The 24,636-nt window shown below is 43.2% G+C and overlaps 2 protein-coding genes across 3 annotated transcripts; both read right to left on the minus strand.

Annotated features, from left to right (window-relative positions):
* Nucleotides 1–767: 767 nt before the first annotated feature.
* Nucleotides 768–9,073, minus strand: DCAF7 (DDB1 and CUL4 associated factor 7). 2 transcript variants are annotated; one of them, XM_085874778.1, is made up of 6 exons: nt 8,574–9,073; nt 6,188–6,299; nt 5,137–5,255; nt 4,533–4,742; nt 4,334–4,451; nt 768–3,860 (listed from the first exon to the last, which is right to left on the minus strand). In XM_085874778.1, the coding sequence occupies exons 1-6, from the start codon at nt 8,898–8,900 to the stop codon at nt 3,688–3,690; spliced, it is 1,059 nt and encodes a 352-aa protein (XP_085730904.1). In that variant the 5' UTR covers nt 8,901–9,073; the 3' UTR covers nt 768–3,687. The 2 variants fall into 2 exon arrangements, with proteins under 2 accessions (XP_085730904.1, XP_085730905.1); XM_085874779.1 differs by having other exon boundaries at nt 8,604–9,067.
* A 12,145-nt stretch (nt 9,074–21,218) lies between these two features.
* Nucleotides 21,219–22,845, minus strand: TCAP (titin-cap). Its single transcript, XM_085874780.1, has 2 exons — nt 22,685–22,845; nt 21,219–22,441 (listed from the first exon to the last, which is right to left on the minus strand). Exons 1-2 carry the CDS (start codon nt 22,828–22,830, stop codon nt 22,039–22,041), a joined length of 549 nt encoding a protein of 182 aa, XP_085730906.1. The 5' UTR covers nt 22,831–22,845; the 3' UTR covers nt 21,219–22,038.
* Between the last annotated feature and the right edge of the window lie 1,791 nt (nt 22,846–24,636).

The following is a 24,636-nucleotide window of genomic DNA, read 5'->3' on the forward strand; positions in this document are numbered from 1 at the left end:
ATCCCTTTGACCCCAAATTATTTTTTAATGTCGTGAACAAACTTTAGTACATCTCGGGTGATGAAGGCGGTAGTCAATCGTCATCGGAATCGTGTGTGTAGTTTCTGAGAGGAAAGCAAATACCTCTTTTGGGGGGTCAACCACACTGTAGACCCCGACTTTTTTAATGCCATGAACAATCTTTGGTACATCATGGGTGATGAAGGTTGTAGTCTAGTTTCATCAGAATTGTATGCCTAGTTTCTGAGAAGAGAACAAATATATTTTTTGGGGGCACCCCTCCCCCTTACACCCCAATTTTTCTGTCATGAACAACCTTTGGTGCATCACAGGCGATGAAAGTTGTGGTCAAGTTTCATGAGAATTGCATGTGTAGTTTCTGAGAAGAAAGCAAATACCTATTTGGGAGGTCAACTCCCATAGAGCCCAATTATGAACAAACATTGGTACACACATATTGATGAACATTGTGGTAAAGTTTCATCGAAATCCTATGTGTCGTTTCAGAGAAGAAGTTGAAAGTATTTGTGGACGGACGGATGGACGGACGCGCCATCCCATAAGCTCACCAGAACTACGTTCCAGGTGAGCTAATAAACACTCCAATAGAGTCAGTTTCTTTGAGCCCCGAGTCATGATGGTTTCCAGAGTCGACATTCCACTGGTCATCTCAAATTCAAAGAAGTAAAATGCAAATAAATGTGACGCAAACTGCAGTATTGTCCAGTGCTGTCGAGAGACCCCAACATCATTTTGCTGAAACTATATAAACTTCGGGCCAGAATACCGACCAAGTTTACTTGGATGAATAGAAACTGCACACAAGTCATAAAAAGGCAAAACAACAATGTAAATGGACAAAACAAATGATCAGCAAAACAGCTCAACGTTGAACAAGAAAGGGCTCGTCAACATAATTATACTTTGCATACACCAATCAAACGGTAGATAAGACAATTGGTTAAAGTCTTTACTCAAGACAAAAAAAAAAAACATTGCAATCTTTCACCCCATATCGGTAACTAATCAATAAAGGCAGATGAATTAATGCAGATTGGGCAACGTAAAGGACCAAACTTCATCCCACGGAAAGTCCAGAGTAAAATATCGAATCACATGTCACACAGGTTAACAGCTAACATAACACACCAAGAACGACGCGAGCCACACCACTCGGTTTGAAGGCCCTCATGTGGACAACCGTGTGTGTGTGCACCGAGAGAGAAGGCGTTGCTGTAGATTCCCTCCCCTTCGTGCCATAAACTCAGGTGAGAACAAGTATAGTATGCAATGCAGAATAATTTAATCATAGTTATCATCCATCTTGTCATGGCAAGCGTAGGTCACTGGCTTTATCTACTTTTATTCTAGAGCTCATAGACAAGAACTAACCGCGTGCCATTTGCAGGTTTTAAACTCGAGCAACTTAAGAGCGTTGCTTTACTTGAGGTTATCATGAGGAATAACAATCTGCCTGCAGGCAAAATTAGTCAAATCTGCGAGTAGATTACTACTGTATAACATAATTCAAAAGCGCTAAGGTTTTGATTTCATCGTTTTGTTGTTGTTGCAGAAACGCGGTAAACTAGGCCGTGCACATCAACATCTACGTATGTTACAAAATGATACACTTTAAATGCGTTTCACATTCCTTAACTGTTGTGGAACTAGGAGGGTTGTTCAAGGTTAATTTGCACTTTTTGTTGCAGTAAACGTAACAAGTGGTGTTGATGAAATGCATCATATTTTAAGATAATCATAAGCATTTGCTCCATCGTGATTAACAAACTTAATGCCAGGAGCAGAGAAATGTTTAGAACAGATGCATTGCCATTTCAGGACATCTGATTTCATATCCTCGTCATTGTGGAAATTTTATGTGATACCTGCAGATGCTCCTTATGAGCCTGGTGTGGCTCAGTGGTTAAGGCGGTGGCTTGGGATCCTTGGGGTCCTGAGTCCGAGCCCTGCTGGCCGCTGAGTTAGCATCACGGGGGTTGACTCAACCTGTCATCCTTCCGAAGGTTGGTGAAATGAGCACCAGTATACTGGTAATTATCATTGCAGGATCGAAGGCAACTAAAGGGTTGGCGTTAGGAAGGGTATCCGGCCGTAAAAACATTTCCACAAGAAAGGGTACCATGATTGGAGCCAGCAAAAAGCTGACCCCTGCTCAGGGATAAAGGCTTTCAAATGGTGTAATGATGACCTGCAGATGCTCCTTGTTGAGTTGTCCAAAGGCATGGTAATCGCACTGCAACATGTCTGGACTATGATGGCAAAACATTGTCCAAATGCCATCCCAATTTAATTTTGACTAATCGAGAATACTCTTTGAACTCGCTTCTCGCTTGTTTTTTTGTTTTAATATCAAATTTTAGTTGTGAACGAATGGTGGTCGTTTCCACTCTTCCAATACTGATACACAGTTCTGTTGCAATATCACGCACGTTGACGCAGATATTGCCCAAAATCAAATGCTCAATGAAGAGTCGACGAGTTATCGCTGGCGCCCTGGCCAGATTAAAAATACCTCCTACAGGAGGCATGCAACAGCGGCACAGCTGCACACCAAGCAAATTATGCGACACACAGCAATCCTCCATGCCAATTACAAGTCTCAACCATGAGACCTTGCATGTGACCATGTTCATCACCCATTTTAAAAACTTGTACACCACTCACTGACTTGTACATGGCAGACACTTATTACCAAACTGCACAGCACGTCACATCCCATTTGGCATTTCTGTTCAGCAGAAACGTAAATGCATGACACCGTTCGCCTCCATTTTGGAAATACACAAATTACATTGCACGGCTTTTGATGTCGCTTCACACGCGAGTGACCATTTCTATTCCCACGCCTCTGACAACCGGTACTCTTTATGATCCCCGAGAGGCCTAGAACAAAAAGTGCAGGTTAACATTGAACCACCCCTTACATTTAATGTACCAAGCAATGCAATGGGTCAAATGGTAAGCAGGGGCCTGCGAAGCTCGAACCCCCCACCCCCACCCTCCGACCCGACCCCATCAGTAAGACAAGAATTTGAAAAGCGCAAGCGTCTTGTTTTATCGCCAAAAAATAATTTAAAAAGCCTGAGCCGACGGCGGTACTTCATTTCCTTTTTATCTAAGGTCTCATAAAAGAGCAAATTTCACTCTTCTGTACAGTAATATTAAATATTTACAGAGGATGAAAGAGCCGAGAATGCACACCTTTAATACATCTAATCAATTAAAATAGAAGACTATCTAAGGGTGTGCAATATAACAAGCTTGCAGTAAAATAAACATATAGGCTAAAAGTCTATCGATGGAAGAATGCTCCCTGTTAGTAGCGATTAGAAATGGAGCAGATATGATTCACAAAGCACTCGGGTTTTATAAAGTGCAGTCTGCTAACGAATTCGGCACTACGTTGTGGGATTATAGCACAGTGAATCATGCTAATTCTATTGTATAAGACATTTTCTTGCAAAATGTTTACATATCAGGCAACAATGGGAAACTATCCTCCAAAATGCAAAAACAACCGTTAGGAGGACTGAAGAGTTTGCAAAACGGCTCCGTTACCCGTCAAATGTTCGACAAACCGCTACGTGTTCCCTACCCATGTCTGTCCTATAACAATAGGAAGCAGTGTTGCATGGTTGGCAGTTTCGGCACACTCGTCGCTAAACATCAGACACGCAGGATTTCAAGGCAGTTGTTATAGCATATGGCGATCCAGTCGGGCTGCGTTGAGGCCCATTGGACATTGTTAATCTCGCCTTCGGCTGTGTAGGCAAGGATCGGGTCCTCGATAGCACGAGGCATTTGCTGAATATCCCAGATAAGCGCCTGATGGTCGTCGGCTGGATTGAGGTGAACGGATCGGGATGAGAATAAAGGTAAGGATTAGTACGTTAGAACAGAAATCTAGTCCCTCCAAGGAAGGCAGCAGCACAAACTCTCATTTCCTGCCAAAAAACCCAGCACCAGAACATCATTTTGGGAAGAATCCCCCACTCCCAAACAGTGACCTTCCTTAGACACCGCACACTGATGTTTGATTTGGCAATGATGATTTGATTTGGCAATATTGCATTTAATGACTTCTTTGACTATTTCCTCTTTAAAAATATTATTAAATTCAATAAAAGCATTGAGTTTAAAGTTGCTTTTTGTAGAAAATGTGGTGAACTACTCTATACATAACATGAGATCAAACAACTTCAACCATGACAAAGGGTTTACCATTAGAAGAGAGGGCGTGGGGTTATAGATTCTTTGAATGGCGTGTCAACAAAATTGCAAAGGATTGCTGGGAATGAGAACCAGGGCTCACCGGCTGTGCAAATGTGGCAGGAGGAGTGTGGTGCCCAGGCGATGCCATTCACGCATGCTCGGTGGTTGTTTAATCGTGCCACGGGAGTGCACGGGACACGAACATCCAGTATAATCACCTGCCAGCCCATGAGGATGTCAGTCAAATGGTTCCTTCATTTTGGTTTGGAACATTATTACTCAGTTTCAGGGCAAGTTACCTCCAGGCCATCCATGGCCATGGTACCCAGGTAGTTTGGGTCCTGCTTGTTCCAGCAGAGACGAAGGAGAGGCCGGTGCTGAGGGTCTTCGTAGATTATAGTGCTGTGCTCCAAGTGCCGCAGGTCGAACATACGAACGGAACCATCGGCCCCCACTGATGCAAACATGTCCCTACCACCACCGGCACGGCTGAACGCAATGTCATAAACCTGCCCAAGGGCAAAGCAATGTCAGATCCCATAAATAAATAAATAAAAGGTTTGATTATTATGCCAGCTAATCTCGTAGAGGGCAAAACATTGAACTCTTTTGCGAATACCATTTTAACAATTGCCATCAATCTCATGACAGCGATAACTCGTGTGTTTAAGAAAGTTGTACAGGACTTAGAGGAAATGTCTGACCTATTAATCCATCATTTAATAATGTAATGATGACAGTCACTTCATGCTTCAATGGAACGACAAATACTTAAGAAAAGCAAATGAACCCTTTTCTGCTTTATTGAATGTTACAGCATAACCATGTTAGCAGGAAATCATGGTGAGTTGATGAAAGCCAACACCCCACCCACCCCCCCCCGCCCCCATCCCCCTCAAATACCTCCTTATCATGAGCAATGAGCTGTGTCTTAACATGTCCTGACACGAGGTTCACTCTTCCCAGCACTTGGCCGGTTTCAAGACCCCAAATGGTACACGTTGTATCGATGCTTGATGTTCCTGTTGACAAAATTTCAACACAATCAAATCGTTCAGACACCCAGGTGTTACATACAACGTAAAAAGTGAAGATTAACAACTTCACATTTTGGATAAAATTGAAATGAACCAAAGGATGCCACCAAACTATTTGGCACTCTCAACAATTTCAATGCAAATGATTAAGAGTGGAAATGACAGCTGTCCCATCGGCAGATTGGAAAGTTTAGCCTCAATCTACAGCAGTGGTCGGCCCGATTTAATCGGGCTCATGACAAACTAGAACGACACTCAGTAGAGCGCATACCCCTGCCAGGCTGAACAGTTTACGTTTTGTATCCAACTGATAGGCCGGATCTTGATCCAGACATTAATCAAAACAAAATTGGCCTGTTCTTGTCACCTATCCAACTCATCCACCTAATTTTGTCATAACCCATCCACAACAGTTTGAAATATCGTGCTGCATATCATTTTTGGCCCCATTTCTCAATAGTGAAGAATCGCTTTAAAAAAATCAGAACATTCTGAGATCTGGATCTTCACCAAAATCAAATCAATTTGTCCTAATCACACACCCAAACTGTCCACCAAATTTTGTTTGAATCCATCCATAGCTTTTTCAGTTTTTCCTGCTCACACACAAACACAATGAAGCAGGGGTGAAAACATAACCTCAGTCCACCTTCGGTGATGGAGGCAATAACTTGAGTGACTCAGGAGAAAGTTCCTCCATGTCTGTGTTCCTACAGCAGAGAAGCTGAGCTATCATCACTACAAAGGGCCACTATTACATCAGGATAACTTCCAATCATTACCAAAATAAAAGTCCTTGGCCAGTTTTCTTTACTGCAGCACATGTTACTCGTAGCTTTCAGAGCCAGCTTCTAAAATCCACGCCTTGCCAAAGCAACACGGACTCCGTACGTGGCCGTCACATTGGGACAACCCACCTAGAAGGTTGGGGTCCACCTCGTTCCAATCGAAAGACGTCAGCGGAGCACAGAAGTCGGAGTTCTTGTTGTTGTTTAAAAGACACTCAAGTCTCGTCTCCGTATCGCCCACCTGTACGTGCGGAACACATCCCAGAATCACACGCACAGCTAAAAGCAGTTGCAGAACAAATGCAGGAAAACGAGCTTCATAATCATTTACTTGCAACTTATCCCTTGTAATTACATTCGACCAAATTCTTGGGGAAGGCAGGATAGCCGAGAGGTATACACACTCGACTACCTGTCTAGCCTGGGTTAAAACGTCGGCCAAGCTACTAACGGTCATCGTTGTGTTTCACAGGCAAGGTGAGGAATTGATATGCGTGCCATCCCTCGAACAACAAAAAACACTCCTTTTGCATCGTCACATGCATATGGTTACTGAGGAAGTTTTTTCTTACATCGGAGGCACAATCCTTGATGGGTCACCAGTCAGATGGCTCATTCTTCCCAATAAGTTGCTACACAATTTGCCAGCCTCAGGAGGATGACAAGCCGAGTTAACCCAACTGGTGTTATTTTAACGGCACAACAATTTCTCAAACTCAGGACCCTAAGATCTTGAGGCAGCCGCCTTGACCGTTAAGCCAACACCAGACTTCGCCGTCCTTCGGACGGGCATAAAACTGAACGTCTCGTCTGCCGGCAGTCGTTGTTGGACGTTAAAGATGTCATAATGTTTTTCATGAAGAGTAGGTGAGCAAATTCCAAATTCCTGCCAAAACCTACAGGGGGACACTGCATCAATGGCACAAGAGCAACTCCCCATCAAATTACGCTACCCGCAACCATGTGCTGCATACAAAACAAGAACCAAACTCACAACAATAAACAACCGAATTCAGAGAGCAACATTTACAACATCTGGAGAGTGTGGGTGGTGGTGGTTGTATGGCAGCTTAACTGCTGGGGTCGCTATCATTTCTTAAAGCGTGTCTGTGTCGCTAATGCAGTGCCCCTCTCCCAGTACACACACTAGAACTGGTACTCATTTTGCCGACCTCGGAAGGATGACGGGCTGAGTCAACCCCCTGGTGTATTAATTCAGCGGCCGATGGGGCTTGAACTCAGGACCCTAGGATCCTAAGCCGCCCCCCCTAACCACGGAGCCAACACCAGGCTTGGAGAGTGTAAATGCATGACACGAAACGAGCCATACTCTTCCTTTGTTGTAAACAGAGGAGTTAAATAAATGTTCCACGTCGACCACCTCGGTTTGTACTTCCCATAATTAAGGACAACATGGTGGTGATCTACACAGAGCCGTCAGTGATAGATGATACACAGGTGTGTTCGATCCAGGTGCTCAAGTTCCGATCTCCAGGCAGCAGACGCTCAGATAACAGTGTTCCATTTGGCACGGGGGTGGGTCTTTGGGTCAGCGTTTCAGGTGTACCAAGAAAGTGCGAAGGTATACTTTAGCCGTTACGGCGTGTAGCTGTACCATCTGATCTCTGTCCGAAAAATATTCATTTGTGACGCGAACCTCAAAAAACGTTGCCATGGAAACCTCTTCTGTAACAATCGCGCATTCCTGGAGTCGGCGTCAGGATGCCATGAACGATGATGCAGCGGCTTTTTATTTTTGTTCAGGAACTTTTATCAACACGAACAATATCTATATATATATATATATATATATATATATATATATATATATATATATATATATATATATATATATATATATATATATATATATATATATATGTATGAGCTTGGTGTTGGCACAGTGGTTAGGGTAGGGTCTTGGGATCCAAAAGGTCCTGAGTTCAAGCCCCGTTGGGCCACTGAATTAATACACCAGGGGGTTGACTCAGCCTGTCATCCTTCCGAGGTCGGCGAAGTGAGTACCAGTGTACTGGGCCGGTGTATACCCCGGTTAAAATAGGTGTACCATATCCCTGTGTCGTAAGAGGCGACCAGGGTTGCGTCAGGAAGGGCATCTGGCGTAAAACATGTGCCAAATCTCTATGCGGATCATACGGATGATCCGCTGTGGCGACCCCAAACGGGAGCAGCCGAAAGAAGATATATACACACACACACACACACACACACACACACACACACACACACACACACACACACACACACACACACACACACACACACACACACACACACACACACAGCAGTACAAACGTGTTTTAAAAAGAAAGAAAAAAAACAAATTTGAAAAACACTTTCCTTGGAATCAGAATGTTAACAATTCATAAAATAAATACATCAGTGCGATTCGGAATCGATCGGCGGACATTAAACTTGCGCTTAACGCGGGAAACATCGTGCTCGGGCCCACCACAGAGCCTTTGGAAGGGACGCGTTTTTCGCGAAAACTCGCCGGACAAAATGGCCACGGATGGGCACGCACCCTCCACACGCGCAGGTAGTCTCCACTGGTGGCCACCAGGTCGGGAAAGACACCCTTGGTGTCCGGAATCCACATCACCTTCGTGGTCGGGTACGGGTGGTCGAAAGTACTTTTGCACACGAACTCCGAGCTCTCCTCATCTAGACCCACGATCTGTACTTTGTTGTTGTATTCCTCGACGAAGGAACCCAGCGCCAGGCGGAAGCGTTTATCGGGCCGCACGCTCCAGTTCATGGCGTACACCGTCCACGGCGCCTCGTACTTGTAGATCTCTTTGCGTTTGCCGTGCATGCTCATGGTGGGGAAGCGGGAAAAGATTACGTCCGACACGTCCCTTGACAACACTTGCCGCCGCCGCCTCCTCCTCCTCCTTCAGCGGCTTTGTCTCTGCGGCTCGAGGTACATCCGGGTACCCCGACAGCGCTTCAGAGCTGGCGGCTTCTTCTTCTTCTTCTTCTTCTTTTTCTTCCTCCTATATGCTGCTGCAGTCAGCGCTTCAGAGCCGTCAGCTTCTTCTTCTTCTTCCAATATGCTGCATAATATTCTGTCAGGATTAAAGACAACGACAATGCGTTTCCTTAATTTGGCCAAAGATTTTATCAGTTTAATATCAAAGGAAGGTTTCACTTATCCGTTTACAATTTCCACAAGGAAATCAACGGCCCAGAAGGTCGCCGAGGGACGCACCAGTCCAGCTGAACTATACTTCCGAAACGTCGTCCCACGTGGTGCTGCCGTACGCAGGAAATGTTTGATACGAAATGAGATTTAAATGTGTTGTCGCTTCACGCCCTGCTCGTCCTTCCATGGATGGAAAAGCAAACAAGATCCTTGCTCATAATGGGGGAAGAACCAGGGTTTACTCGCTCTGAGGCCTGAGGGAACACAAGGACGAAAGAAGCTGATACTCCAGGTCCCCCCCCCCCCACCTTTTGGATGGTATGAGGAATGTATCTGTGAAAAATATAAAAACTAAATCTCGAACGGTTTGTGAAATATCACGAGCACAAGGCAAGTTACCGAAATGGTTGCCATTGCAACAAAATTCAGCCAAACACAGCCGTGATCTGATCAGGTTTGACGTGATTATCGTGAGGAATAGATATCTGCAAATCAATATGAAAACTAAACGTTCAACGATTCTTGAAAAAATCGCGAACACGAAAGTACATGGGCGGATGGTCGGTCGGTCGGTCGGTCGGTCGGTCGGTCGGTCGGTCGGTCGGTCGGTCGGTCGGTCGGTCGGTCGGTCGGTCGGTCGGTCGGTCGGTCGGTCGGTCGGTCGGTCGGTCGGTCGGTCCTCAATTTAATATCCCTTGTCCTTCAACCCTGCAGTTGTTGTTTCCCTCTTCTCTCCACTGTTCCTTTTTGTTAGGTAGTTGATCTTTTTGAGATTTTTTTTTCTACCCTTATTATCAGTATTTCCGTCGATATGTTTGTTTGTCTGTCTGATGGGTGGTCGATCTAGTCAAAAAAAAAAAAAATTCAAAAAAATTTTTTTGGGAGATTTGTTTTACCCTGATCAGTATTTCCGTCGAAATGTTGGGTAGTCGATCGAGTCGAAAAAAAAAAAATTCAATTTTTTTTTTTTGAGATTTGTTCTACCCTTATTATCAGTATTTAAAATGGCGATTTCAGTTAATACAATGGTGATTTCGATGAAACTTGGTTGGTAGGTTCATACCATGACCGAGTTGTGTGCAAATGAGAACCGCTGCTATGGACACCACCGTTGCCTAGCAACGGGACTTTGTGAAATTTTTGAAAAATCATAAAAAATTGATTTTTTTTCGAAAATCAAAAATCGGGCCACGAGCGACTGTGGGCAGTACATTCAGCCATATTGTCAAAAATTTCCAGCCGGATCCTATGGAAACTGTCGGAGAAGATAGACTGTGAATGAACCCTGGTCGAAAACAATAAAAAAAACGAAGTTCGTTATATCTCAGAGACTATGAGTCAGATATACATGAAACTGGTATGGTAGGTTCATGGTATGTCCTAGTTATGTGTGAGAAAGAACCGGTGCTATGGACCCCTCCGTAGCCTAGCAATGGCCGAAAAACCTCTAAATGTGGGGGTATTTTAACGAAAAAACAATCTGCAGCATTAACCCTTGAAGCTGGAATCATGAATTTTCTTGTGCTTAATCATCAGGTCATTCCCCATCGAACGGGCCCATCGCTTCAGGTTCTATTGGGTAGTCGACTACCCATATCCGCCTACCGGCTTGTTCTGTTGCCTCCCGATCTGTTCAGTGTTCTTGCTCTTCCATGAGCCTGAACTTTGTATACAAAAAGGGCTGGCAGGATGGCCTCGAAGCTGTCGAGCCCGGGTTTGAATCTGACCCAACAATAAACTGCCATCCTGGTGTTTCACAGGCAGGATGATTCATCAATGTGTGTGTCGTCCCTCAGATGGATGTTAAACTGGGAATCCCGTCCGCCGGCATTAGTTGGTGGAAGTTAAAGACAGCACGGTGTCCTTCGTGAAGAGTATGTGAGCTATCGCCTGCACCCTGAACAAATTCCAAATTCCTGCCTAAACCTACAGAGGGCATCAGCAGCACAGTTGTATCCTCAGCCAATGATGCTACTCTTTAGCCTTGTGCTGCAAGAAGAAGAAGAAGAAGAAGAAGAAGAAGAAGAAGAAGAAGAAGAAGAAGAAGAAGAAGAAGAAGAAGAAGAAGAGGAAGAAGAAGAATATTTAGATCTATCACTCTCTCACTCACTTTTTCCAGATCCCCATCTTTCCATCTGTCATTGTTTCCATCTCGCCTTGTCAATCTCTCTGCCTTTCACTCTCCATATTTCTATAAGTTTGATTGATTTGTTGCATATTTTTAGCTCATCTGGGCTTAAGTCCAGTGAGCTTATGCAATCGAGCAGTGTCGGGTAGTCATAAAGTCAGTGAGCCTGTTAACATCAGTGATTGTCGCTTGAACCAAACACACGATTTTGATGAAACTTGGCCACAAGCTTCATATCTAATGCCTAACGAAGGTGTATTGATCACATCAAAATCTGCACTCATTTATGGTGGGGGGAGGGAGGGGGTTGTCCCCTCAAAATACGTATTATGCTCTCTTCTCCGAAACTACACACAAAATTTCAATGAAACCTGACCACAACCTTCATCACCAATGATGTAACAAATTTTGTGCACGGCATGAAAAAAATCAGGGTCTGAGCGGGTCAAAGACGGGGTCTTATCCCGCCCCGATATCGGTATGTGCTTTCTTCTCTCAATCTATACACACAATTTCGATGAAACTTGACCACGGCCTTCATCACCCATGAGGTACAAAAACTTGTTCACGGTATGAAAAAAAACTCAGGGTCCAACCTTTACATTCAGTATGTGAAATTATGTGAAACTTTACATTCACGAACTGCAGTAGCAATAACATAACAACAGCAACAACAACAACAATAACAACATCATAACAATAACCATAACCTTGAGCAGCAATAACTTCAACCAAACGTTTCCTGTAACTCCTGGTCAGTCCTGCACATTGGCTGGCTTGGAGGATTTTGCCCCCATTCCTCCTTACAGAACTGCTTCAACTCAGAGATATTTGTGGCTTTCTTGCATGAACTGCTTGCCTCATGTTCTGCCGCAACATTTCAATTGGGTTAAGGTCTGGACTTTGACGTGGCCATTCCAAAACAAAATCTCTTCTGCTTCAGAGATCCTGTTGTAGATTTACTTGTGTGTTTAGGATCATTGTCTTGCTGCGTCACCCACTTTCTGTTAAGCTTCAGCTCATGGACGGATGCCCTGTCATTCTTCTGTAGAATTTGCTGGTACAGTCCATAATCTATGGTTCCATCAATGATGGCAAGCCGTCTGGATACTGAGGCAGCAAAGCAGCCCCAAACCATGATGCTCCCACCACCATGCTTCACTGCTGGGATGAGGTTCTTGTGTTGGAATGCAGTGTTTGGTTTTCGCCAAACATAACATTTCTCATTTAAGCCAAAAAGTTCCACTTTCGACTCACCTGTCCATAGAACATTCTTCCTTCTAGATCATCTCGCTGGTCTTTGGCAAACTTGAGATGGGCAGCAATATTCTTCTTGGAGAGCAGTGGTTTCCTCTGTGCTGTCCTCTCATGCACATCATTCTTGTTCAGTATTTTCCTGATGGTGGACTCATGAACACTGACATTAGCCAATGCACGAGAGGCCTGCAGATCCTTCGTCGTTACCCTGGTGTTCTTTGTGACCTCCTGGGTTATTGTACGCCTTGCTCTTGGATTGGTTTTCGTTGGACAACCGCTGCTGGAAAAAGTAACAATGGTGTTTAGTTTTCTCCATTTGTACACTGTCTGCCTGACAGTGGATTGGTGGAGCCCAGCATCTTTAGAAATTGTTTGTAACCCTTTCCAGACCGATGAGCATCGCCAACTCTTTTTGTGAGGTCCTCAGAAATCATTTTTGATTGGGGCATGACACGCTTAACACAGACCTGTGTGGTGAAGACCAGACTCTGGTGGTGACGAACAAAGTTTATATTTTTCATTTCGGTCAGGGCCACCCAAACTCACTCCTGATTGTCATCCCATTGATTGAAACACCTGACTGTAATTACCCCCTGAATTGAGCTGATTAACCTGGAGGTTCACATACTTTTTCCTGCAAATATATCGAATGTTGAATCATTTTGCTCAATAAATAAATGAAAGTAGATTTGTTTTGTGTGCTATTTGGTTAATGAAATTCTCTTTACCTATTATTGGGATTTAGATGAAGATCTGATCACAGTTTAGGTCAAATTTAGCAGAAATACAGAAAATTCTAAACAGTTCACAAACTTTTTCTCACCACTGTATCTTACCCTTCTTCCCGCCAACGTACAATGAATCCTGTGATGAGGCAGTTGCTCTGAAACAACTTGTTTTCTCTTCCTGGAAGGATAATCTGACCAAAGGCAATCTCAATCATTCCAAAAAGTCCACAACAAGTGTGTGTCCACTCTCTGGAGAGCCAGAAAACAGCATCTGTCCAACCTCAAGAATGAGCTTTCAAACCTTTTCTCCAACAACCTCATCTCAGATCACCAATTTGGTTTCAGACCAGGTCGCCCCACCTTGGACATGCTGCTTCGACTTCCCCAACAATGGATGGAAGCCCTCAATGTCAGACATGAGTTCAGGGTCATCTCTATGGACATGTACTATCTCATACTTTTCACACAGTCTGGCATCCTGCCCTCCTCTCGAAACCCTCTGCCTATAGTATCCAAGATCAACTTCACACATGGCATCCTCCACTCTTGTAGCCAAGTGGTTCTCAACAGAATCCTTTCATCTACTCTCCCTGTAATGGTTGGAGTGCCCCAAGGCAGTGTTTTGAGCCCAGTCTTATTCCTCATGTTCATAAATGATCTCACTGACTCTCTGGAAAATCCTCTTTATCTAATTGCTGATGACTCCACCCTCTGCCATGACATCCTTCATACTTCAGACAGGAAGGCTGCAGCCTCTTCCCACTCTTCAGACCTTGGGAAAAAAAAATCACAAGTTGGTCAAACACTTGGAAAATGTCTTTCAATTCTGACATATATATATATATATATATATATATATATATATATATATATATATATACATATACATATACATATACATATATATATACATATACATATACATATATATATTTACATATATACACATATACATATATATATATATATATATATATATACATATATATATATATATATATCTCTCTCTCTCTCTCTCTCTCTCTCTCTCTCTCTCTCTCTCTCTCTCTCTCTCTCTCTCTCTCTCTCTCTCTCTCTCTCTCTCTCTCTCTCTCTCTCTCTCTCTCTCTCTCTCTCTTTTTTTCTTCCCCCCCCCCCGAAAGGACCGTCTGGCGAACCCTCCTATCGACTTCCTCAACAATTCTCTTGAGGTTGTACAGTAATTAAAGCTCCTGGGTCTCACTCTCAGCCATGATCTTTCTTGAGCAAACCACATTTCAAAGTTGGCCTCCAAAGCCAGCCGACTGGGCATCCATCGTACAAAGTCCTTCCTTGGCACACCTGAACTCCTATCCACCTACAAGGGCTTCACCAAAGCTTGATGGAGTACTTCTCTCCCTTCTGGGCTGGCTCCCCTGCCTTACTTCTTGCTCAGCTTAACACCATGGAAACCAATGCCTTTGAGATTCTTGTAATCTCCCACAATGAAGCTGAGTCTGTGAACCTATCACTTCGCCATTGCAGCCAGGTCAGTGGTCTCTCTGTCTTCTACGGCCTCCTTTCTGGTCTTGCACCCTCTGCTGTCTCTGTGCTTTGTCCCCCATTAGATTTCTGCATGGCTCACATGGTTCAGCATCAACCCCTTTCTGGTGAAACGATGTAAATTCAGGATCACTGCTCACCTCCACTCATTTGTTCCTCTTTTTCTCATCTGTGGATCAAACTTCCACATCCTCTTCAATCTCATTCTTCCCTCCAGGTCTACAAGACAGTTATTCACCACCATCTCATATCATCCCGAATCCAAAACCATGATCTTTTCTACCCTCATTAACCTTTCGAAAGGTTATCCCTCCTTCCCATTTTCCAGTTTTCTCTCCTTTGAGTTTCCTTCTGTGTCCACATTGTCCACCCCATGCATGTGTGTTTTTGCGTCCTGTTTTTGTCTATTATGTCCTTATCCGGTCACTGGACTAGCTAGCTCTTCCATGATCCTCAACTATCGTATTAAAAAAAAACCATCTTAAAATGTGTGCAATCGTGTCATAACGATTCATCTCACCAGGTGTATCATTTTCCTTGTCAGTGCAGTTTCGGTAATTTGCCTCATCCTGCCTGTCCTGCTGTCACAAGGTGTTGAGAGAAATGTGAAGACATAACCACAGGACTGTTCACCTGTTAGTGTTGTCGTAAATGAGTTGAAGGACAGCCGGGAGATGTTGCGCAACTTTGTATTTGGGTGCGGTATGTTTGGAGCACTTTTAAAGACAAGCTCAGATTTCTTGTTACATTTATTTATAAACTTTCACTTCTACTTATTTCACTGTGTTATTGTTTGAAAATGATTATGACATCACAATTCTAGATTGTGTATCATAATTCCACTTTTGATTTATAGAAGTGAAACCCTTTCTTCTTGTCTTTGCTTTAGTCGTCCTTTCCTCGTGCAAACATCATCGGCATGTCGGCCACACACAGTAGCCCACTTGCTCGTGTGAATTTTGTATTTCGATCTGAAATGATTGAGTTTTTAATCGTGACGTCATTGTTCGATGATCATACTCTACAACTGCGGCATCGATCTCTACAACTGCAGCAAAAAGGTTCAAAAACCTGCCGAATGGTTCCGTCATCACTACTGTAGGCCTATTCACACCAAGCAGTACTGGTACATAGCCATTCAATGAAAATAGCATGCGTGTTCCTGGGAGACTGGATAGTATTACTACTGTACGACTCATGTACCAGAATTAAAACCCAAGGCATGTGTCTATGATTCCACTTCTCGAGGGACAAGCCAAGGCACATCCGTATGTTGTTAATACAGGCAGTTCAAATTCTCTGTCCGTTACCCAGCTCTGTCCCTTACCCAGCTTTGTCCCAGCTCATTCAATCCTCCAAATGAGAAGCTGGCTCATTTAACCTCTGAGTTGTCGAGCCTGGGTTCAAATCCCGACCCAGCTATAAACTGCAATGCTGATATTTCACATTCATCAATGTGTGTTCTGTGCAAATTAGAATTGACATTAGTTGGTGTCATGTCTGCCAGTATTAGTTCGTGGATGTTAAAAAATCCCATGGTGTACTTCGCGAAGAGTAGACGAGCTATCGCCAGCATGCTGAACAAATTGCAAATTCCTGCTCTAATCTACAAGGGGCACCATATCAACGGCACAGCAGGGCACCCCAACCAATGATGCTGCTCCGCAGTGACTTTCTGCAGACGAAAGAATAGAATGGAGAATTCTTCCATATTATTTTGCCCAATACAAATGTTTTTATGAACGAAACATTGTTGCATTTTATCACTGAAACTGAACAACCACCATCCTTCTTATTGATCCTTTTGTGACGTCATGTCACACGGGTAATTTTTCAATGCCCGCGTCACAGACAGAACGCAGACGGTGTGGACATTTGGTTGTAACCGTGCACTTCATTTGTCACTATATACACCGATCCGAACACTATATAAACGCGGCAGCCAGGATCGTGGTCAGACCAGGAGAGGCAAAGCCAGGTTTGTTCAGAGACCCTTGTACGGTGTGCAATGGCCGTCTGTTCATGACGTCCTTTTCAGTTGTCATCCACGCGAATGGAACATAGTCTTTTTTTTGTCTCAGCCAGCCTCGATAGGTGCAAAAGGAGCATATCCTCCTGTCCGTTACTTGAAAATGCCGGTACATGGTGTGTTTGCCATTTTTATGACACTCACGATCACCTGCACCACTAAAACTTGTCAACTCCCACGCATTTGGCATGAGAGTCACTTTTTCAACTCAGGCCATGCTCTCACACCCAACTACTGAAATCTCACGTTTTAAATTTAAAAAAAAATTCAAATAGATGACCCATGTATCTTTGCTGTGTACCCAGAAATGGTCTGATGTACGAAGAAGCTATGTGGAAGGATTGTTACTGTTGGGACAATAACAAATGGGTTGCCAGTTGTGACGGATGGGGACTTCACACCAGGCGACAATGAACTGCCTGAGGACAACATAGTCATAATTCAAGCTCCAAGAGAAAAACTCGCCAACCTTGAAAAAGAGGGCGACATGTCTCCACAGCAGCAGAAAACCTTCTTCAAAGGTGTGAGAGAGTTCTACACCACTGCTACCCCAGAGGAAATTAAGAAGCTTCCATGGAATGATGCAGTCATGAAACTGGATGATGGCAATGCTACACACAGGATGGACAAGATTTGGGGACATCTTGCAACGTGTAAGCTTTCTGGTGGCAAACCAAGATTTGCAGAACTTGTGCAGATGTCAAAACTGGCTCTTGTTATCCTCCATTCAGATGCTTGAGAAGAAAGGGTGTTCAGCATGGTCAGAAATAAACAAAACTGACTTTAGAAATTGTCTGGACTGAATGGTACCATTACCTCATTTAAGACCATAACTAGAAAGGCACTCGGTAGAGCGCATACCTCCGCCACGTCATGCCTGATCCACGAGAACATATCGGGCCCAATACATTTTTGAAATATCATGCTATTTTATTGTTTTTGAGCCTGATCTCTCAATGGTGAAGAATCACTTTCAAAATTAGATAATTCTCATGATCAGATCCAGATTCGGATCTTCACCGAAATCGAGCAGGTAAGCGAGATGTTCGTGGACATTTTCAATAGTTCCCTGGAGTCAAGACAGGTACCGGAGGATTGGAGAGTAGCAAATGTAACACCATTATTTAAGAAAGGATCCAGAGAAGAATTGGGAAACTATAGACCTGTTAGTTTGACTGCAGTTGTGTGGAAGGTGTTTGAGACATGAATTAAGGACCAGATGAGGAACCATTTAAATAAAGATAAACTAATTAAAGGTCGTCAGCATGGGTTTACCAAAGGTGGTTCCTGTTTAACAAAACGTTTACAGTTCTATGAAGGAGTGTCTGATTGGGTGGATGGTGGAAAGGCAGTGGACATAGTATATCTAGGCTTTACGAAGGCATTTGATAAGGTACCACGTCGGAGGTTGTTCGCCAAAGTGAGGCTTGTGGAGTGGTTGGTCAGGTAGATAATTGGATTGCAAACTGGTTTAGTGATAGGAAGCAAAGAGTGGCTGTGAGTGGGAGGATTTCTTGCTGGGAGGAGGTAAGTCATGGGGTCCCTCAAGGATCAGTACTCAAACCATTACTATTCATTATTTACATCAACGATTTGGATAGTGGGGTAAAGAGTAAACTTTCCAAATTTACAGATGACACAAAGCTTGGAGGTGAGGTGGATAGCAGAGGGGGTGGTGATCATATTCAGGAAAGTATTGATACTTGTATAGATTGGACAAAAGATTGGCAGATGGAATTTAACCTGAACAAGTGTAAGGTGTTGGGGATGGGAAAGAACAATGAAAATAGAGATTACAGGATGCAAGGGGTAATTTTGGAGCGTGTCACACTGGAGAAGGATCTGGGTGTGGGAATAGATATGGGAGGTAAGGAAGCAGCACAATGCCAGGCAGCTATAGGTAAAGCAAATTGGGATTATAACATTGTATAGAAATTTGGTGAGGGCCACATCTAGAATATTGTGCAGTTTTGGTCACCACAACTCAGGAAGAACATGGATGCCAAAGAAAGGGTTCAGTGCACGGCTACCAGATTGATTCCCGGCCGAGCTAGACTCAGCTATGAGTAACGGCTGAAAGAGACAGAGCTTTATACACTAGAAAGGAAGCAGTTATGAGGAGATATGATAGAGAAGTTTAAGATAATGAAAGGTAAAGATAAAATGTGTCGAATAATTATTCAACAGAGTGGACAGTGATGGAACCAGGGGCCATAGCTTGAGAGTAGAGAAGAGGAGAGTTAAGATGGGAGCAAGGCAGGGGACTTTCACTCAGAGAGTAGTTAATGCATGGAATGGTCTCCCTGGAAAGGTCGTGGCAGCAGAAAAAGTAGATACGTTTAAATTGGAATTAGACAGGTACCTGGAAGTATTGGAGATAGAGGGGTAATGGGGATGTTGGCAGGGATTTTAGGTAGTTTGAGCATTGATGGGTGATTGTGTGCATATGTACGGAGTGTTTGTGGGGTCTCGTCAAGCGGTGTTCAGTAGTTGATGTTGTGTGTGTGTTTTTTAACCCAAGAACCATCTTCGCCAATGCTCCCTCCCCTGGAAAGAAAGAAATAAAATACGAAAACAAGAAAATGCATGTTTTTTTTGGTGTGGTGTGGTGTTGCTGTGGGACAGGCATGATGGACCTCCAGCTGCGTCTAATATCCTTGTGTACACTTGTAAACCTCTTTGTGTTCAATATGTGCTGAAAAGCATGATGAGTCCTCAGTAAGTATACAGCATACTGTACTGTATATTGGGTGGTCGCTAGACTACCCTTATTCTCAGGTTTTCCGTCTGTCTGCATGTCTGTTGGGTGGTCGCAAGACTACCGTTACTCTCAGGTTTTCCGTCTGTCTATATGTATGTAATGGACAGCTCTGGAGGCCAGAGGAGGCAACCGATTTTGATGAAACTTGACTGGTAGGTTCATACCAGGATCTCGTTGTATGCGTTTGAGCAACGTTGATATGGACGCCACCATTGCCTAGCAACGGGACTTTGAAATTTTTGAAAGTGTCCGAAAAATATTTTTATATATATTTTTTTCGAAAATCAAAAATCGGCTTCCGCACTTTTATACGCACTATAATCAACCTCTTTGTCAAAAAATTTCAGCCCTATCCGTCAAAAACTGTATGACTAGTATGTAATTATATAGCGACCACCCATGTCGCCTAACTGCTTGTTGGGTGGTCGCTAGAGTACCCTTATTTTCACTTTTTCCATCTGTCTGTATGTATGTCTGTCTGTATGTAATGGACAGCTCTGGAGGCCAGAGGAGTCAACCGATTTTGATGAAACTTGACAGATAGGTTCATACCATGATCCAGTTCTATGCTTTTGAGCACCGTTGATATGGACATCACCGTTGCCTAGCAACGGGACTTTGAAATTTTTGAAAAAACGTAAAAAAAATTATTTTTTCGAAAATCAAAAATCGGCTTCCAGGCTTTTATGCACACTATAATCAACCTCTTTGTCAAAAAATTTCAGCCCAATCCGTCAAAAACTATGACTAGTATGCAATTATGTAGCGACCACCCATGCAGCCTACCAGCTTGTATTTTTGTTTGTATGTAATGGACAGCTCTGGAGGCCAGAGGAGTCAACAGATTTTGATGAAACTTGACAGGTAGGTTCATACCACGATCTAGTTCTATGCCTTTGAGCACCGTCGCTTTGGACGCCACCGTTGCCCAGCAACGGGACTGAAAATTTTGAAAAAATCTGAAATTTTTTTTTTTTTCCAAAATCAAAAATCGGCTTCCGTGCTTTTATGCGCACTATAATCAACCTCTTTGTGAAAAACATTCAGCCCAATCCGTCAAAAACTGTATGACTAGTATGCAATTATATTACTATATGCTTTCACCCCAACGTTCGCGTTGGGATTCCATAACGTAGGGTTAGGGAATCGAATACAAATGATGAATGGACAGTTGCTCGTCATGTTCCTATATGGAACAATTAACGGCAAAAATGCCATCTGATGTGTTCTCTTATCTACATATTTCAAATTCGCCTTTGTCGAGCGACCACCCGTGTCGCCTACCGGCTTGTACTACCATGTTAGTTTGTCAATTGGCTGCAAAGTTCTTGTAATTCAAAAGAAAGTACACACTGTTGCTTTTTTACTCAGGTGTGTCCTGCATGTGATGTGATATATGTACAAACTCCTCCACGAGCCTTAGTCCACTGTAACCGATGAAATTATAAAGTGCCAACATTAGAAAATGGACAATTTCGCTGAAAACAATGATCATGTCCAGATGGAAATTCAATCGAAAATCTTCCATGCACGGACGTCATTAACAGTTCGTGATCGAACAAATACATGATTCACTAACCATAAGATGATGTTTTATTTTTGTATACATTCATAAGCAAAACAGATCATTTTACTTATCAAAAAATAAACTTTCTTCATTTTGATTCTGCTGTCAGTGGAAAACATATCAAGAGCAACCTTTCTTTTTACCCTCTCCAGGAAAAACCCAGAAAGTTTTCATTCTATCGTACTTATACATTTCCGTCAAATGCAAAAGTCTCCTCCAGAAAGGAACAAAACTGTTTCCTCATCTCGCACTTTCTTGTCTGCCGCTGTCTTTCTCTACACGTATTAAATTTCCTGCACGGGCACAGCCGCGCTCCCAGCGAATGATGGATGCTACCCACAGCCATGTGCTGCACAGGAAAGAAAAGGAAGAACAAGATTTTCCTGTACAGGTTTGAGTTGTTGTGCAATTTCACTATATAAACATGTTATCTGTTAAAAAACAAAAACCTAAAAAAAAACCAATCAATTGCACAGCAAATACTGAACTGTATTTTATAACAGCAGAGAAGCTCGATAAACGGTAGGGATACGATGGAACAACCAAAGATCAGTAACTAATGTGAAAGGAAAATGTGACAGAAAATTCCAAATCGTACACCTGCAAGCACCGTATCATGTACAGGAGGTGATGCCCTAAACCTCGCAAAAGCCAAACATTTCCAAGAGATCTACAATCTATGGGTTTTTCCCAAATCCATCAGAAATCGTCATAGTTTGAGGTGGTGGTGTGATGTAATATGGTGCCCAGCCTTAACATGTTCTGATGACATGCCTTTGGTACATGACCTATACTTATCTTTTACAGTCCAAAAGACGTCCCATCAATGGCTCGACTTGTTCCAGTGTTCCTCATGCGCCGGGTAAAGACTGGGTCTCATCACATTGACCTTGGGCAAGCCAAACAAGGGAGGCAGTGCTTTTGTGAGCGCTGCCAACTCTGCTTTTGGTTTGTTGGATCCACTAAGCGCCGTCTCGAACTGCAGCATCCGTTGGATTTCGGGAGGAGTGTCAGAGCGGCCATTCTTGAGCACTGGGTGAAGTTTAGTTGGAGAGAACAGGGGCACGGGCATGCCGGGACGGTGTGGGATTGCATATTCGTTCAGTTGCTCACCCAGGCGGCCGAGGCGCATGAAACCATCTGGTGAACGCTGTGTGAGCAGCACAGAGCAGCCACGACGTTCGAACTGCTCGCTCCGAGCCTGGTCCGATTCTCTCATGGCCGTGCTGGAAAAGACATCAAGAATCCACTCCATCTTTGCCCCCAAACTACTAACGTATTGTTCTGCAATTGCACATACGGTGCACAAGTCACAGGTTCGTTCATTGAGAATGTGGTGACGTAATGCCCCACCAGGATGACTCGCATGTGCAATGTCAACAAGGACTCTCATGATGCTTCATCGAGCAAGCACCATCTTTATCAAAAGCGCCATAGGTAACATTATAATGTCAACAGCAGGAACTCACCTAAGCTCTGGCATTGGGCTCACGCCCGTGTCGTACCATAGTGCCGTGTAGCTCTCCAGTTTCGATTCATTCTGCTCGAGCAATTGGCAATGAAGGGTTTTCTCTGGAGCCTCCATGGCATGTGGACCATTCCTTGGGTGAGTCATTGTAATCTCGCGTCTCGATTTTATATGCGGACAGGACGGAAAGAGCGGGAGGCAGGGGATAGGCGACGGGTGGGTGGGTCAGTTGCCCTTGAGATCATCGGTTGTTTTGGTCTCCCGATGGTGTTGAGCGTCTGTCAATGTGATGCATCATCGTGCCATGGGAATTTCGATACGTGAGCCTGTTGCTGCAATGAGGGTGGAAAAACCATCCGGCTCAACAGAGACAAAGCGAATTCATTGTTCCAAAAACTTCCGACGAACTTGACTTCCATTCTAAACGCCGCCGTTGAAAAGAGCACAAAATAATCGGACAAGGTGATAATGTTCAGTTTCCCTATTGGCATGTTAATATTTAGTCTGGTACATACATTGCTGCAGCCAAAGATGGTAATTATGATCCAGCATGAAATATTTTGGTTTACGTGAAGCCGGCTGTCTCGTCTGTAGTCCTCTTGTTTATGAACACTGAAGATTCCGTTGCATCTTTAACAAAGAATAGCCCTTTTGTGGTGGGACCCAAATATTCTTCGATATATACAATAGGCCTATTCTCTGCTTGTTTGTTTGCCTTTCTGACAATTTTCTTTTAAAAGACTCGACCAGGGACCTTAAAATAAAACCCATTTCAATATAAAAGTCTTTGTCCGAGGAGTTCTGGCTGAATATTATTTTTCCCACAACCAATGACCTTGTATGTTGTTTTTTCATTATAATTCAGCTTTCTTCACCACTATTTTACTGAAGAATCCGAGATTGTGAATTAAACGTGTTTTTTAATTGACTTTTAATGGTGTTCTTATCGAATGAGGTCAAAGGTCATCTGAAGGTCAAATTTCTGAAATCGTCAATTTTCATCTGATTGACTTGAAAGTTGACCAGGATTTGCATATTTGGTCACTGAATTGGGAAACCAACTATTTTTGAGGTCAAAATGTCATTGGTGAACTCCAGGCCAAACTTCTAAAATTATAAATTTTCATCTGAAAAATTGTCTATTTTCATTCTATTAACTTCCCAATTAAACAGCAATTGCATATAGAATCACTGAATTGGGAAAGCAACTATTTATGAGGTCAACGGGCAACTCCAGGTCAACTGTTTGTTTGTGTGCAGGATATCTTGTGTTGTGGACAGATCCGGATGAGATTTGGTTGGCAGGTTGGGTGAGTGACAAGGACGAACTGATTAGATTTTGGTGAAGATCCGAATCTGGAAACTAGATTTTTAAGTGATCCTTCACCATTGAGAGATAGGGCTAAAAACAATGTATAGCACGATATCTCAAAAAGTTGTGGACGGATTCGTATGAAACCTCGTGGACACGTTGGATGTGTGATTTAAGGAAGAATTCTTTCAATTTTGTTGAAGATCCGAATCAAGATCCGGGTGCAACAATTTTTTTTAATTTTTGAAGTGATTTTCAGCATTGAGAGATTTAGCCAAACATGATATATAGCACGATATTTCAAAAATGTATTGGGTTCGATATGTTCTACTGGATCGAGCGTTTCATGGCAGAGGTGTGTGCTCTACCGAGTGCTCTTCTGGTTGAACATGAGCTTCCTGGACTGTGAACAGCAGGGTTCTCATAGGAATGCTGCAGGTTAACCTGAGAACACGTTTTCCTTTAAATAAAAAAATAAGGAATTTATTTGTTCTGTAAAATATCATCACTAACTTTTTCTTGAATCGAATTTTTACCAATTCTGTGAGAAACAACTTCCAGTGAGTTAAAGACATATTGGAAGTGTCTATATGGACAAAAATATATCTTCAATACTAATAAAAGGAAATGTGTGTGTGTGT

This window comes from Eptatretus burgeri, chromosome 3, assembly GCF_056783735.1.
Source record: "Eptatretus burgeri isolate ZD-2024b chromosome 3, Ebu_testis_v1, whole genome shotgun sequence".
Lineage (NCBI taxonomy): Eukaryota > Metazoa > Chordata > Myxini > Myxiniformes > Myxinidae > Eptatretus > Eptatretus burgeri.

Bases quoted from the DNA above. Each gene is read 5' to 3' on its own strand.
- DCAF7 (XM_085874778.1), bottom strand. From the start codon at position 8,900: ATGAGCATGCACGGCAAACGCAAAGAGATCTACAAGTACGAGGCGCCG. The intron at 5,256-6,187 runs GTGGGTTGTCCC...TTTTGTCAACAG, and splicing joins GGTGGACCCCAACCTTCTAG to GAACATCAAGCATCGATACA. The intron at 3,861-4,333 runs GTGAGCCCTGGT...ACCTCAATCCAG, and splicing joins CTGCCACATTTGCACAGCCG to CCGACGACCATCAGGCGCTT.
- TCAP (XM_085874780.1), bottom strand. From the start codon at position 22,830: ATGACTCACCCAAGGAATGGTCCACATGCCATGGAGGCTCCAGAGAAA. The intron at 22,442-22,684 runs GTGAGTTCCTGC...TGTCTTTTCCAG, and splicing joins AGCCCAATGCCAGAGCTTAG to CACGGCCATGAGAGAATCGG.